The sequence below is a fragment of the Motacilla alba genome, chromosome 24, assembly GCF_015832195.1.
Source record: "Motacilla alba alba isolate MOTALB_02 chromosome 24, Motacilla_alba_V1.0_pri, whole genome shotgun sequence".
NCBI lineage: Eukaryota > Metazoa > Chordata > Aves > Passeriformes > Motacillidae > Motacilla > Motacilla alba.
Genome location: NC_052039.1, coordinates 5,711,860 through 5,724,888, shown reverse-complemented (window position 1 = coordinate 5,724,888; position 13,029 = coordinate 5,711,860). Strand labels below are relative to the sequence as shown.

The following is a 13,029-nucleotide window of genomic DNA, read 5'->3' as shown; positions in this document are numbered from 1 at the left end:
CCCTCTGAGCAGGAGAACTGCAGAACTTGCAGTGCTTAACTGGCTGGAAGAGCAGCTCTTGGCTGGCTCTGATGCTCTTGGGACAGCACAGGCGATTGAGCTCCATTAGAGAATCCATGCATGAGGGGCTGTGAATTGCCACCAGAAGGAGCAGCCCCAGTGAGAGGGAATTCCTCACCAGCCCCTGTGCCTGGAGAGCTGTCCTGTGCACCTGGACCATGATTTCCCCACTCTGCCTCTGCCCTGCACTTCTAAAGCTTCGATTTCTTCCCTTTCCATGGCCAGTGAAACTCCAGAATCCTTCAGATCTGGATTTCAGCAGGCACTGACAACACCAAGCACTGCCAGACACCTCCTGACTGCCACTGGGCTATTCCATGCAATACAGGAATTAAAACCAGTGCTCTGTAAGTCAGCGACCGGCTCTTAGCTTTAAAAAATCCAATTCTGTTCTCTTGTTGAACAAAATAATTCCCTGGGTGGGGGAGATCAGCATTATTTCTTGGGGTACACAACTTCTTGTGGTCACCCCTTTTGTCCCCATTATTCTCCCCACACAAATGGCTGGGAAACAATTTGTAAGCACTCCAGCATGGATAACATCCATGAAAACCCTTTCAAAGAGAAAGAAAATCAGGATTTAGTCAGGATCCTGGATGCTTGCTCCATGGGGCTTCCTCAATTTTTAATTACTGCGCTGTCAGTTGAGTTGCCCCATTTTTTTTGGAGTGGCCAGGATTCAGGTAAGCACAAAACAATCATCAGTCTCATTCTCCCCCTTCCACCTTGTTCCTCTTTTGCCATTGCTGATCTGTCACAGCCATTCCGGACCCAAAGTGGTCGTTTTTAACCCCAAAAATGTCTCGTTCCAGAGGAAACATCACTGATATTCGAGGGAAAAAAATGTGCCAGCCCTCAAAAAAAAACCACAAAACCAAACAAACATATGCCAGCCACAGAATTCTACAAGGACTGAAATTGGGCTCATTACCAGAGGACTGAGATTTTATAATGGAGTGATCTTCTTAACATTTCCCTGAATCTGCACGTTACAACAAAAAAAAAAAAACCAACAAAACCCCCCAAAAAGGCCATCATTTGCAGCATTGTGTTCAGCTGAATAAACCCTGTGTTTGTGCAATCTGCAAATATTGGCTCGGCACAGTTGTGGTATTTGGTTTCTCAATCTCATTCCCCCCTCCAGAACAATCTTGACTTTTGAAGGTATCGGTTTTTTTTGAGCGCCCATCACGGCAGTGGAATCTGTTTTCCCCCTTAGAAATGGAAACAGCCGGAGATTCCGGCCCCATCTGCGATCCCAGAAATGGCAGAGCCACCGCAGCTTCTGCTGAGCGCCCAGCAGGATGGCAGAGCCTCTCCCTCGTACCTCCAGAGCCCTCCAAGGAGCAGCTCCAGAGCTATAATTAATCCATCCTCCTCAAACGAGGAGCAGAGCTCAATCCGCCTGCCTTGCAGAGAGCCACAGGGAGCTTTTGTTGGGGGAGAAATGTGAGCCTGGGAGATAATGGGCACGGAGGTGCTGATAAAGGCAAGGTATGAGCGTGGCAGCAACAAACCTGACCCACTTCAGGGGCTGAGTGCTGAGCAGCCTCTCCTGACGTCAATGCACATTTCCCTGTCCAGCAGCAGCTCCTGCCTCCTTCAAAATAACAGTCTCTGCCTACCTGGGCTGCTGCAAGCAGCAGGGGGGCAGAATTTCCCGCAGGCACCCCAATCTGGGGCTGGGAGGACGTAAACAGGAGCTGGGCCCCCATTCCGAGCTGGTTTGGGTTTCGCTTGGCTGCACGGCAAAGGTTGTGCTCAGAGAGAGCACAGGGAGGTGGAATGCCCTCAAAGGATGCCCTAAAAAGCAGCAAATCCAAAGGACACGTCACCAACGCAGCTGCTGAGCTCTGGGGAGAACCAGGCAGGGCTGCCTTGCCAGGGCTAAGCACAAACTCCACCTTAAACCTGGCAGGGAATTCCTCACCTTCCCCCTTCTCAAGGGACATTTTATCCCATTGATCCCTTCAGTTTTGCTACTTACACTAAAATCTGAGGGCTTTGCTGCCAACCACCTCCTATCTTTTAGAAAACAAACTAATCAAAGCTCTCACCCCAAGCTCTTCACTCATCCTCTGTTGTCCAGTTGTGAGAGAGAAAAGATCCCTTAAATTCTGCCTGTCCCTGTCCTTTCAGAGCAATATTAACCCAAAACTATTGGATTCCAGTCCAGCCTCGAGCAGCAGAGGTGGCAATTTTATGAACCCACAGGTTTTGGACCACTTTGCAATGTTAGTTTATTCTCCTGAATAAATACAGAGGTGACTTTGTGCATGTTTTGGTGTTTGACTAAACACTGTTGCCTTCTTGAGGAGTAAAAAGCCTCCATAAAAGTCTTGGAAGCAGCAGAAGGAACCAAGAGGCCCACTGGGAGCTAAGAAGAGCTTTATCAAAATAATGCATCAGTTATTGTGCTGGTTTTTTTCAATTCCTACATGACCCGAAACCAGAGGAAAACCCCAGCTACCAGAGCTCCTGGCTGCCCTCTGTCCTTGCCCAGCCTGATAAATGAGCCACGAGGAAGATGAAGCGCTGGGAGAGGCTGTTCCCAGGGATGTGCACAGCACCAGATCACCCCAAACACCCCAGATAAACCCTGTGCAGCTCCTCATCCTTCCCCTCTGCAGTGAAAAATCCAACAGCTGCCTCGGCACAATTCACTACGAAGCTTCCAGCAGCCTGAGCTTTCCTCCGGCTCCTCCAGCAGCCAGGCTGGACACGGGGAGCTCTTATCAACTCCATCATCTGATCATCTTTATCATCTGATAAAGCCTGACTGAGATCCACTTAATGGGCTCATTTGCATGCAGCCCAGCTGTAATTAACTCTGTGCGCTGGAGAAGTGGAGCAGCAGAGCAGCCGGGGCAGGGCAGAGCTGCTGCAATCTCCTCATCCCATTCCCTGCCCTTTCCTGGAGTCCCTGAGAGCTCCAGCGCTGGAATTCCCGATCCAGAACAGCTCGTGGCTCTGCTGAGATGCTCTGAGGGAGCTCCTCCCAGGGGATCTGCATCCCTGCAGTGCTCAGGACAGCCAGGGCAGGAAAACCTCTGGATGCAGGAGCTGAGACCCCCGAGGAGCTCTGGAAAACTCTGCCAGGCTGAACATCAGGGGCTGCACAGGGATGTGGAGAGGGACCAGAGGGCAAAAAGGTGGCAGTGAAGGCAGGAAAGGAAGCACAGGTGAGCATCAGCACAGAAATTCCCTTCTCTCAGCTCAATTCCCTGGGATTTGTTCAGGATAAACTGAATAATGATTCCTTAGGATTGAAACTGAATAACGATTCCTTAGGATTTCTTCAGTATAAACTGAATTATGATTGTTTAGGATTTCTTCAGGATAAACTGAATAACGATTCCTTAGGATTTAAACTGAATTATGATTCCTTAGGATTGAAACTGAATAATGATTCCTTAGGATTTCTTCAGGATAAACTGAATAATGATTCCTTAGGATTGAAACTGAATAACGATTCCTTAGGATTTCTTCAGGATAAACTGAATTATGATTGTTTAGGATTTCTTCAGGATAAACTGAATAATGATGCCTTAGGATTTGTTCAGGATAAACTGAATAACGATTCCTTAGGATTGAAACTGAATTATGATTCCTTAGGATTTCTTCAGTATAAACTGAATTATGATTCCTTAGGATTTAAACTGAATAACGATTCCTTAGGATTTAAACTGAATAATGATTCCTTAGGATTTAAACTGAATAACGATTCCTTAGGATTTAAACTGAATAACGATTCCCTAGGATGTGTTCAGTCTAACCTGGCCTGGTGAATGGGTTCTCTCTCAGCCACACTGCTCCAGGTGCTCTGGTGTGACTGCCAGGAGCTGCTGGAGGTGGAGTCAAGGGTGGAAGCAGAAATGAGCAAAGGAGCAGCACCCCAGAAACGGCAGCACCCATGAACCCCCCGGGGAACGCCCCACAACCCCCTCACCATGCCAGACATGCCAGCAGGGAAAGGAAAAGGTAAAATAATCCAGGAATGAGCAGAAATGTTTCCTCTTTTCACCTTTCTCAGCCTGACAAAGGGAATTTCCTTCTCCCCTCTTCGCTCCTTCCCCTCCTGCTCCCCATTACTGAAGGCCAGCAGTCCCTCAAATCAAGATATTCTCTATTTTACCCATTTCCAGCCTCTCCGGGCTAAAGTCAGCGTGGAAGGATCCGTGGAATCGTAATGAAAATGATTTCTATTGCTAGCAACATCTGCTGTGTCTAAATTTATAATTAAAGTGAAATCATGCATGCAAAAAAGGAAAAAAAAAATCAATAAGCTTCCATTTTGAGGTTTGTTTTTTTCTTTCTTTAATGTTGAAAGAAGTTATTTGATTAACTCTGTTTTAACCTGAACATCTGGCAGCTTTAAAGACACCCACAAAAAATGTCTAGAACTTTAATTTTTTTTCTTTTTTTTTTTTTTTTTTTGGAAGTTAATATTGGAAATTTGGATGGACTTTGACACCCACCGTGGAAAAATTCAGATGGAAAACCACGACGGAATCCGAGGGGGGTTTTATTTTTAAAAAAATACATAAAACCAAGGTGGAATACCTGCTATTTTGATGTTCATGTTGTTGTCCAGCAGCAGGTTCTCAGCTTTGAGGTCCCTGTGCACGATTTTCCTGCCGTGGCAATATTCCACTGCTGACAGGATCTGCCAGAACTTCCGCCGCGCCTCGGGCTCGCTCAGGCGCCCGTGGCTGGCCAGGTAATCTGGGAAATAAAATAAAATAAAATAAAACCACCCCGGATCAAACAAATCTGGTTTAAAGCAGCCCGGACAGCAGGCAGCAACACTGGTATTTCATGGTTTTCCCCCCAAAAAAATCAGCATGAGGAAAATCAAATTCGTTTCCAGGCTCTTCATCTCCCAGCCAACCCTTCATGAAAATTAATTGTAATTTTAGTGGAATTATATCATTTATATATTTATTTATAATAATACCATCATCATAATGTATTTATTTATTGTATGTGTATTATATAATACATAGAATGTATATTATATTAAATGTATATTATATTACATGTATATCATATTAAATTATATTATATTAAATTATATTACATTATATTATATTAAATGTATATTATATTATATTATATTATATTATATCATGTTATATTATATTATATTATATTATATTATATTATATTATATTATATTATATTATATTATATTATATTATATTATATTATATTATGTTATATTATATTATGTTATATTATATTATATTATACAATACATATTGCATATATACAATCTATACGTATAACACAGCTTGAATATTTACAATAATGTATATTATATTATCTTATACATGTTTATATCTACACTATATATGCATTATATAATACATATTGAATATATACAATAATGTGCATTATATGATATAATACATATAATGCATATATATATGTATATATATGTATATAATTTCTTATTTTATTATAATAAATTAGAAGCCAGAAGTGATTTTAGATCCAAAGCAGCAGGATACACACACACACACTTTTTAATTTATATATATATATATATATATATATATATATATATATATATATATAATTTTATATTTTTTATTATAATAAAATAGAAGCCAGTGGTGATTTTGGATTTGCAGCCAAAGCAGCAGGATACACACACACACACACACATATATATATATATATATATATATATATATATATATATATATATATAATTTTTTAAAATTTTTTATAATAAAATAGAAGCCAGAGGTGATTTTAGATTTGCGGCCAAAGCAGCAGGATACACACACACACACACACACACAAACACACACACACACACATATATATATATATAATTTTTTTATTATAATAAAACAGAAGCCAGCGGTGATTCTGATTCACAGCAGGATTTTTGTCCCAAGACAAAGCCCAGAAGGACAAGAGGCAGTGGAAACCAACTGAAACGCAGAAATCCAATTTAAACTGGAAAGGTTTTCAGCTCTGCAGCTGCACAGAAACATGACATTTAAGAGCAGAGCCCAAGCTCCTGATTTCCCGATTTCCACAGACACCACATGGACAAGCTGAACACGGAAATCTTCTCCTGCTTACCGAAAATCTCCCCATTTTTGGCAAATTCCGTCACCAGGTACAGCATGCTCTTGGTCTCCATCACCTGGGGATGCAGAAATCTCACGTGAGGCCCGTGGGAGGAGCAAAAAAAAGGCAAAAACCACCCAAAAGCATCTTCACTTTTCTGGTTCTGTCCTAAAGCTGTGCAAGGTAAAGGTCAAACACTGGAATCATCTGCCCAGGGAGGGGTGGAGTCACCATCCCTGGACGTGTTTAAAAACAGACTGGATGTGGCACTGGTGCCATGATCCCGTTGAGGTGTTGGAACATGGGATGGACTCGATGATCTTAAATCTCTTCCAACCTAGAAATTCTGGGATTCTGGGATTCTGTGATTCTGTGATTGTGTGATTCTGGGATTCTGGGATTGTGTGATTCTGGGATTGTGTGATTGTGTGATTCTGGGATTCTGGGATTGTGTGATTCTGGGATTCTGTGATTCTGGGATTCTGGGATTCTGGGATTGTGTGATTCTGGGATTCTGGGATTCTATGATTGTGTGATTCTGGGATTCTGGGATTGTGTGATTCTGGGATTGTGTGATTGTGTGATTCTGGGATTGTGTGATTCTGTGATTCTGTGACTCTGGGATTGTGTGATTCTGGGATTCTGGGATTGTGTGATTGTGTGATTCCGTAATTCTGTAATTCTGGGATTCTGTGACTCTGGGATTCTGTGACTCTGGGATTCTGGGACTCTGGGATTCTGGGATTCCGTAATTCCATAATTCTGTGATTCTGTGACTCTGGGATTCTGGGACTCTGGAATTCTGGGACTCTGGGATTCCGTAATTCCATAATTCTGGGATTCTGTGACTCTGGGATTCTGGGACTCTGGGATTCCGTAATTCCATAATTCTGGGATTCTGTGACTCTGGGATTCTGGGATTCTGTGAAGTTCTGCCTCACTCCTGGAGCTGTCCCAATCTTCCAACGCGTGCAAACAAAATAATCAAGAGCTTCCCCGAGAGAAATCCCCCACTTCAAAAAGTCATTTCAGATTTCAGGACGATTTCAATATATTTGGGGTTGGTTTCAATAAACTCAGAGAAACCTTTCAGCGTCAGCTGAACCTGTCCCTGGGCAAGAGCTTTGTGAATTCGAGTTTGCATTTTATTTATGAACTGGCCTGAAAGTCCCGAGAGAGCGCTGACAAACAGAGGCAAACCAGGGAGCCAACCTGAAGGGATGTTAAAAATAAATTCATTTATCAAAGGCACTTGAAGGAGTGAGCAGCACCCTCCCTCCAAGTGATCCTGCTGATTTCCAGACTTCATCTGAATATTCTCTGCCACTTTTGAGTGGTGCCATTCCCTGGGAAGGGAACTGAGGGGAGATATTATCAAGGCAGCTGAAAATTAACTCCTTCAGCTCCATCTCCACCTGCCACATCAATATTTTAAAGGCTGGTTTTCTTTTTGTTAACTAGGCCATTAAATTGAAGACCATTTATTTTCGAAATATTTTAAAGGCCAGTTTCTCTTGCATGAAATTAATTTAAAGCTGAAACGGTCCCAGGTGGGATCTTCATTTTTGTTTAGAACTAAGAGAGGGGAAAAAAGGAAAAAAGAAGGGGTAAAAAAAAGGAAAAAAAGGGAAAAAAAAAGGGGAAAGAAAGAAAGAAAAAAAAGGTAAAAACTCTAAGGTTACCTGGTAGAGTTTTATGATGTGTGGGTGGTCGAGCATCTTCATGATCTGCACCTCCCTGTAGATCTTCTCCAGGTTCACAGCATCCAGCTGAGATTTGTCAATGATTTTTATTGCCACCTGCAGAGCAACAGCAAAAATGAGGCTTAAAAAAGGTTTAAAAACTTCCCCCCGCCCCGAGATGCTCCTGGTGAGCTCACCCTCATTAGAAAGGGGAAAAGGCAGCCCCAGGTGACTGGAGGCTTTCTGGGGAGTTCTGAAACACAAACCCCAGGCTGAAAAATACAGCAGGGCAGCACTGGAAGGGTCTGGGGTCACTCTAGGGGGCCGCAGGGCTCTCACCCACATCAGCATGGGAGGAAAAGCAGGTTTTCAGTGATAAAAAGCAGATTTTCAATGAGAAAAAGCAGATTTTCAGTGAGAAAAAGCAGATTTTCTATGAGAAAAAGCAGGTTTTCAGTGAGAAAAAGCAGATTTTCTAGAGAAAAAGCAGATTTTCAGTGAGAAAAAGCAGGTTTTCAGTGAGAAAAAGCAGATTTTCAGTGAGAAAAAGCAGGTTTTCAATGAGAAAAAGCAGGTTTTCAATGAGAAAAAATTCAGGTTTTCCATGGAATGGAAGGCACAGAACAGGTGAGGGAGGCCAGTGCTCCTGGTGCTCGTAAATCAACAATTTGCAGTGACCAAAATCTTCCTAATGGTGCCCATTTCTGGAGTCAAGGTGATAATCTGAGTCGCACAAAATGATATTTTGAGAGAAAAACACTTGGCTCCACACAAGCCATCCAAGCTAGGGGATGCACGCGGTGGCAGCTGTGACACGTTGGATGAATTCAAACGCTGGTGTGAAAGGGTTTCTGCAGTTCATCCCTTCAGAGCAAAAACTGCAGATGAATTTATCCCTCAAACCTTGGACACGCATCTCAGCTCCTTCACAAAACGCATCCTGGCCCTGCTGACCTTGTTTTTTAGCCAATAAATAAAAAAGAGAAGATAAGTCCAGATGCTGAGGGGACCAAAAAGCTCCAACAGGAGACATTTAGAGTGGAAAGCAAGAAAAAAGTGTAAATACAGCTCCTGCACATGCAAAGGGTAAAAATGCTGAATGCAGGAATGTGTTTATGCAGCCTGAGTGTCACTTTATTAAAGCTGCAGCAGGAGCAAACGATGTCAGCCCCACTAATGCCTCCAATTATGACAGAATTTCACAAACTGTTGGACACGGGAGAGCTGCTGGAGACAGAGATCCACGGGAGCTGCAGCTCATTATCTGCCAGCACTGATGATGGGCCCACCTGAGCTCACAGTTAACCACTGATTGACTCCAGCTCACTCTGATTTTCTTCTTAAAAGTCCTTTTTCTTTCCCCAACTCCCAGGAAAATGTACAGCTTAGAAAGGGCAGGAAATCTGTCCATAAAATGGATATAGCACGGGAGAGCAGCACAGCAGCAGCTCCTCCACTCAAATTCAGATTCACCACCTCAGCTCGTTCTGCATCTTCATCCCGCCAGCATCAGGGAGATTTTTACAGAAGAACCACTTGAAAATACTTAAAATGCAGCAAAGTCTTCCCAAGGATGCGAGGAGGGGCAGGGAATTGAGCAGCTCCTTTTTGGGCTCAGCTGTCCCTCGATGACAGGAAAAGGGGTGGAATTCTTAGAGGTGGAGAAGCTCCTCCAAGCCACGGAGCACTTTTCCTATCTGAAAAGTGTGATTTGTTCCCAAACACGCAGCTTGCCAACAACTACTGGCAACAGCTGGAAACAAACAACAAAAAAAACCACCCCAAATTTCAAGATATAATGTCAGCACATCCTTCACCTGGCAAGGAAAACCCAAAGGGAATCCCTGATCTCCCCCTGCCACCAGATTTTGCTGCTCAAGGAGTTCCATTCCAAGGTAGCTTTGCAGCTTTCGTGGCTTCTTCTCATTTAAAAAGCCAAGGAACTGCATTTATTTCCTTCCCTCCTCCACTGAAGGCCCAGGGAAGGGGAGTTTGCTCGAGCCTCCCCTGACATCTGGGAATTGCCAAGGGCTGAGGATGAAATGCTCGTCAAGAAAAGATGAAAGTTCTTCTGCTCCTCAGCTACTCCGACTGTCACTTTTCATTGTTTTTGTTTTGTTCATTTAATTCTTGAAAGGGAAAACAAAGGCAAAAAGCAAACACCCAAACAAACAAAAAAAACCCAAACCCACAACAAAACCTCCTGCTGCGAGTTCACATTCAAGCAGAGCTCTGGCCCTGCAGGTTACAGAAATTCAGATTTGTCAACCTGGGACAGTCTTAAAATAGATAAAATGCATTAAAATCAACTAACACGACTTCCTGCAGTCTGGAAAAACTCCTCATTTTGCTGTGTGGCACAGGGAGCTGCTGCCTGTGCTGGAGTCACTCACTCTGCAAACACCTGAGCACCCCTGAACAGATCAGATCAGGGGCTGCAGGCTCATTTTCATACCTTTATTCCAGAGAAAAACACAAATTCCCTGTAACAGCAGCCAGCTGAAAGCACATCTGGGAGCCAGGGCAGAGCCAGGTTTTATTTTCCCCCGGGGAGCAGCGAGCAGAGCTCCTCTGCAGGGGATTCATCCTCGGGGGGGTTGATTGAGGGGTTTTGGGGCGGCTGCCCAAATTCCCTGATTTTTTCCAAGCATCACCTTCACTATCCAAACCTTTTCCATGTTCCACACCTATTCCAAACCTTTTCCATGTTCCACACCTATTCCAAACCCTTTCCATATTCCACACCTATTCCAATACTTTTCCATATTCCACACCTTCACTATCCAAACCCTTTCCATATTCCACACCTTCACTATCCAAACCTTTTCCCTATTCCACACCTATTCCAAACCTTTTCCATGTTCCACACCTATTCCAAACCCTTTCCATATTCCACACCTATTCCAATCCTTTTCCATATTCCACACCTTCACTATCCAAACCTTTTCCATGTTCCACACCTATTCCAATACTTTTCCATGTTCCACACCTATTCCAAACCCTTTCCATATTCCACACCTATTCCAATCCTTTTCCATATTCCACACCTATTCCAGACCTTTTCCATATATGTTCCACACCTATTCCAATCCTTTTCCATATTCCACACCTATTCCAAACCTTTTCCATATTCCACACCTATTCCAAACCTTTTCCATATTCCACACCTATTCCAAACCTTTTCCATGTTCCACACCTTCACTATCCAAACCTTTTCCATATTCCACACCTATTCCAAACCCTTTCCATGTTCCACACATTCACTATCCAAACCTTTTCCATATTCCAAACCTATTCCAAACCCTTTCCATATTCCACACCTATTCCAAACCTTTTCCATATTCCACACCTATTCCAATCCTTTTCCATGTTCCACACCTATTCCAATCTTTTTCCATGTTCCACACCTATTCCAATCCTTTTCCATGTTCCACACCTATTCCAATCCTTTTCCATGTTCCACACCTATTCCAAACCTTTTCCATGTTCCACACCTTCACTATCCAAACCTTTTCCATATTCCACACCTATTCCAATCCCTTTCCATGTTCCACACCTATTCCAATCCTTTTCCATATTCCACACCTATTCCAATCCTTTTCCCTACTCCATTCCCATCCTATCTCACTGGAAGCAAACCCCCATCTTCTCCAACTTTCCACTCATTCCCTGCTCTCCTCCTGCCCAGGAAAATCAAACCCCTGCCCATTTGCACGCCTCATTAGCAGGAGCTGCCCCGGGATCACAGGATTTCTGGGCAGCAGGATCAAGAAAGGAGCGTGGCAGGGAAAAGCCACGTGGCCTCCACTCAAATGGCACCAAACACCCAAACAAGGCAAGCAAAGGTCGGGTTCAGCCTCCCCGGGAGCCCTGGCAGCAAAAAGGGTCAGGCAGCCCTGATATCTTTAATTTATTTATTTATTCCTGATATCTTTAATTTATTTATTTATTCCTACATACCTTTATCACCTAATATCTTTATTAATCCCCGCCTGGATGGACTGGCAGTGAAAAGGGTCAGGCAGCCCCTCTATTCCTGATATCTTTAATTAATTAATTTATTCCTGATATCGTTAATTAATTTATCTATTCCTGATATCTTTATCACCTAATATCTTTATTAATGCCCCCCCAGATGGACTGGCAATAAAAAGGGTCAGGCAGCCCCCCTATTCCTACATATTTTTATTTAATTGATTTATTTCTAATATCTTTATCACCTAATATCTTTTTTAATCCCCCCTTGGGTGGACTGACAGTAAAAAGGGTCAGGCAGCCCCTCTATTCCTAATATCTTTGATTAATTTATATTATTCCTGATATCTTTCTCACCTCATATCCTTATTAACCCCCCCTTTTCCCCACCTTTCACACTTCTGTGTGGTTGTTTAGAACTTGCATTCATCCAAGTTATGATTCCTGCTTTTCTCTGCACTCACCCTGTGCTGTTCTCCTGCCTCACGTTTGTTTTTATTTAATTTCCACCTCTGCTTCCGCTTTATTTTCTCACCTGTAGTGTTTCCACAGAAAGGGAGGATTGCACACAACCCGTAAGTGCTGCATTCCAGGTAATAAGAGCCCATCTTTTTTAATTTGATGGTTACTGGCTAGGCAGAGTTGTGTTAAAAAAAAAAAAATCCAAATATTTTAAAGGTCAAAATCATCTAAAACACAATTTCAAAACGCCCGTGCTAGAAAATCCCAACAACAAGCAGGTTCTGAATCCAAAGGGTTCAAATCAGGGGAAGTTTTGACAAGGAGTGCTTTTAAAACTTTGATTTTTTGAGCAAATCTCAGCAGCAGCACAGACCTGAGGGTGCACCAGCACAGCCCTTCCAGCACCTAAAAACTGAATATTCTTCCACTGGAACTTAAGCAAGAGTTTAGAAAACGCTTGAAATATGAAACCCCTTCAGGCTGGAGTCGTCACCAAGCAGGATTTCCACTCTGAGTGTCGGGGATCCCACAGTCAGGTGAGCTGCTCCAAACTGGAAGTGCTTCTTCCAAAGAGTATTTGGCTGGAATTAATTTCCTCTGACATCACCAGAAGTGATCTTAACAGGGTTCCCCTTCCTCAAAGATTGTGTAAATACTGCCAGCAACCGAGTCAGCAATTCAGTTCCAGAAAAGCACTCTTGCATCTCTCACTGCACAAGGCAGAGCTGACTCAAAAAAAAAAAAATCAAAGACCTTGACAAAA

The 13,029-nt window shown here is 43.1% G+C and overlaps 1 protein-coding gene across 1 annotated transcript in view; it reads right to left on the bottom strand.

The window, feature by feature from the left end:
- SIK2 (salt inducible kinase 2) overlaps positions 1-13,029 on the bottom strand; it is a 33,008-nt gene that overhangs the window by 18,281 nt on the left and 1,698 nt on the right. The window contains exons 2-4 of the mRNA XM_038161534.1: positions 7,830-7,946; positions 6,160-6,223; positions 4,624-4,785 (exon numbers count right to left, since the gene is read on the bottom strand). Coding sequence (XP_038017462.1) covers positions 4,624-4,785; positions 6,160-6,223; positions 7,830-7,946 — 343 coding nt within the window. The remainder of the gene's footprint in view (positions 1-4,623; positions 4,786-6,159; positions 6,224-7,829; positions 7,947-13,029) is intronic.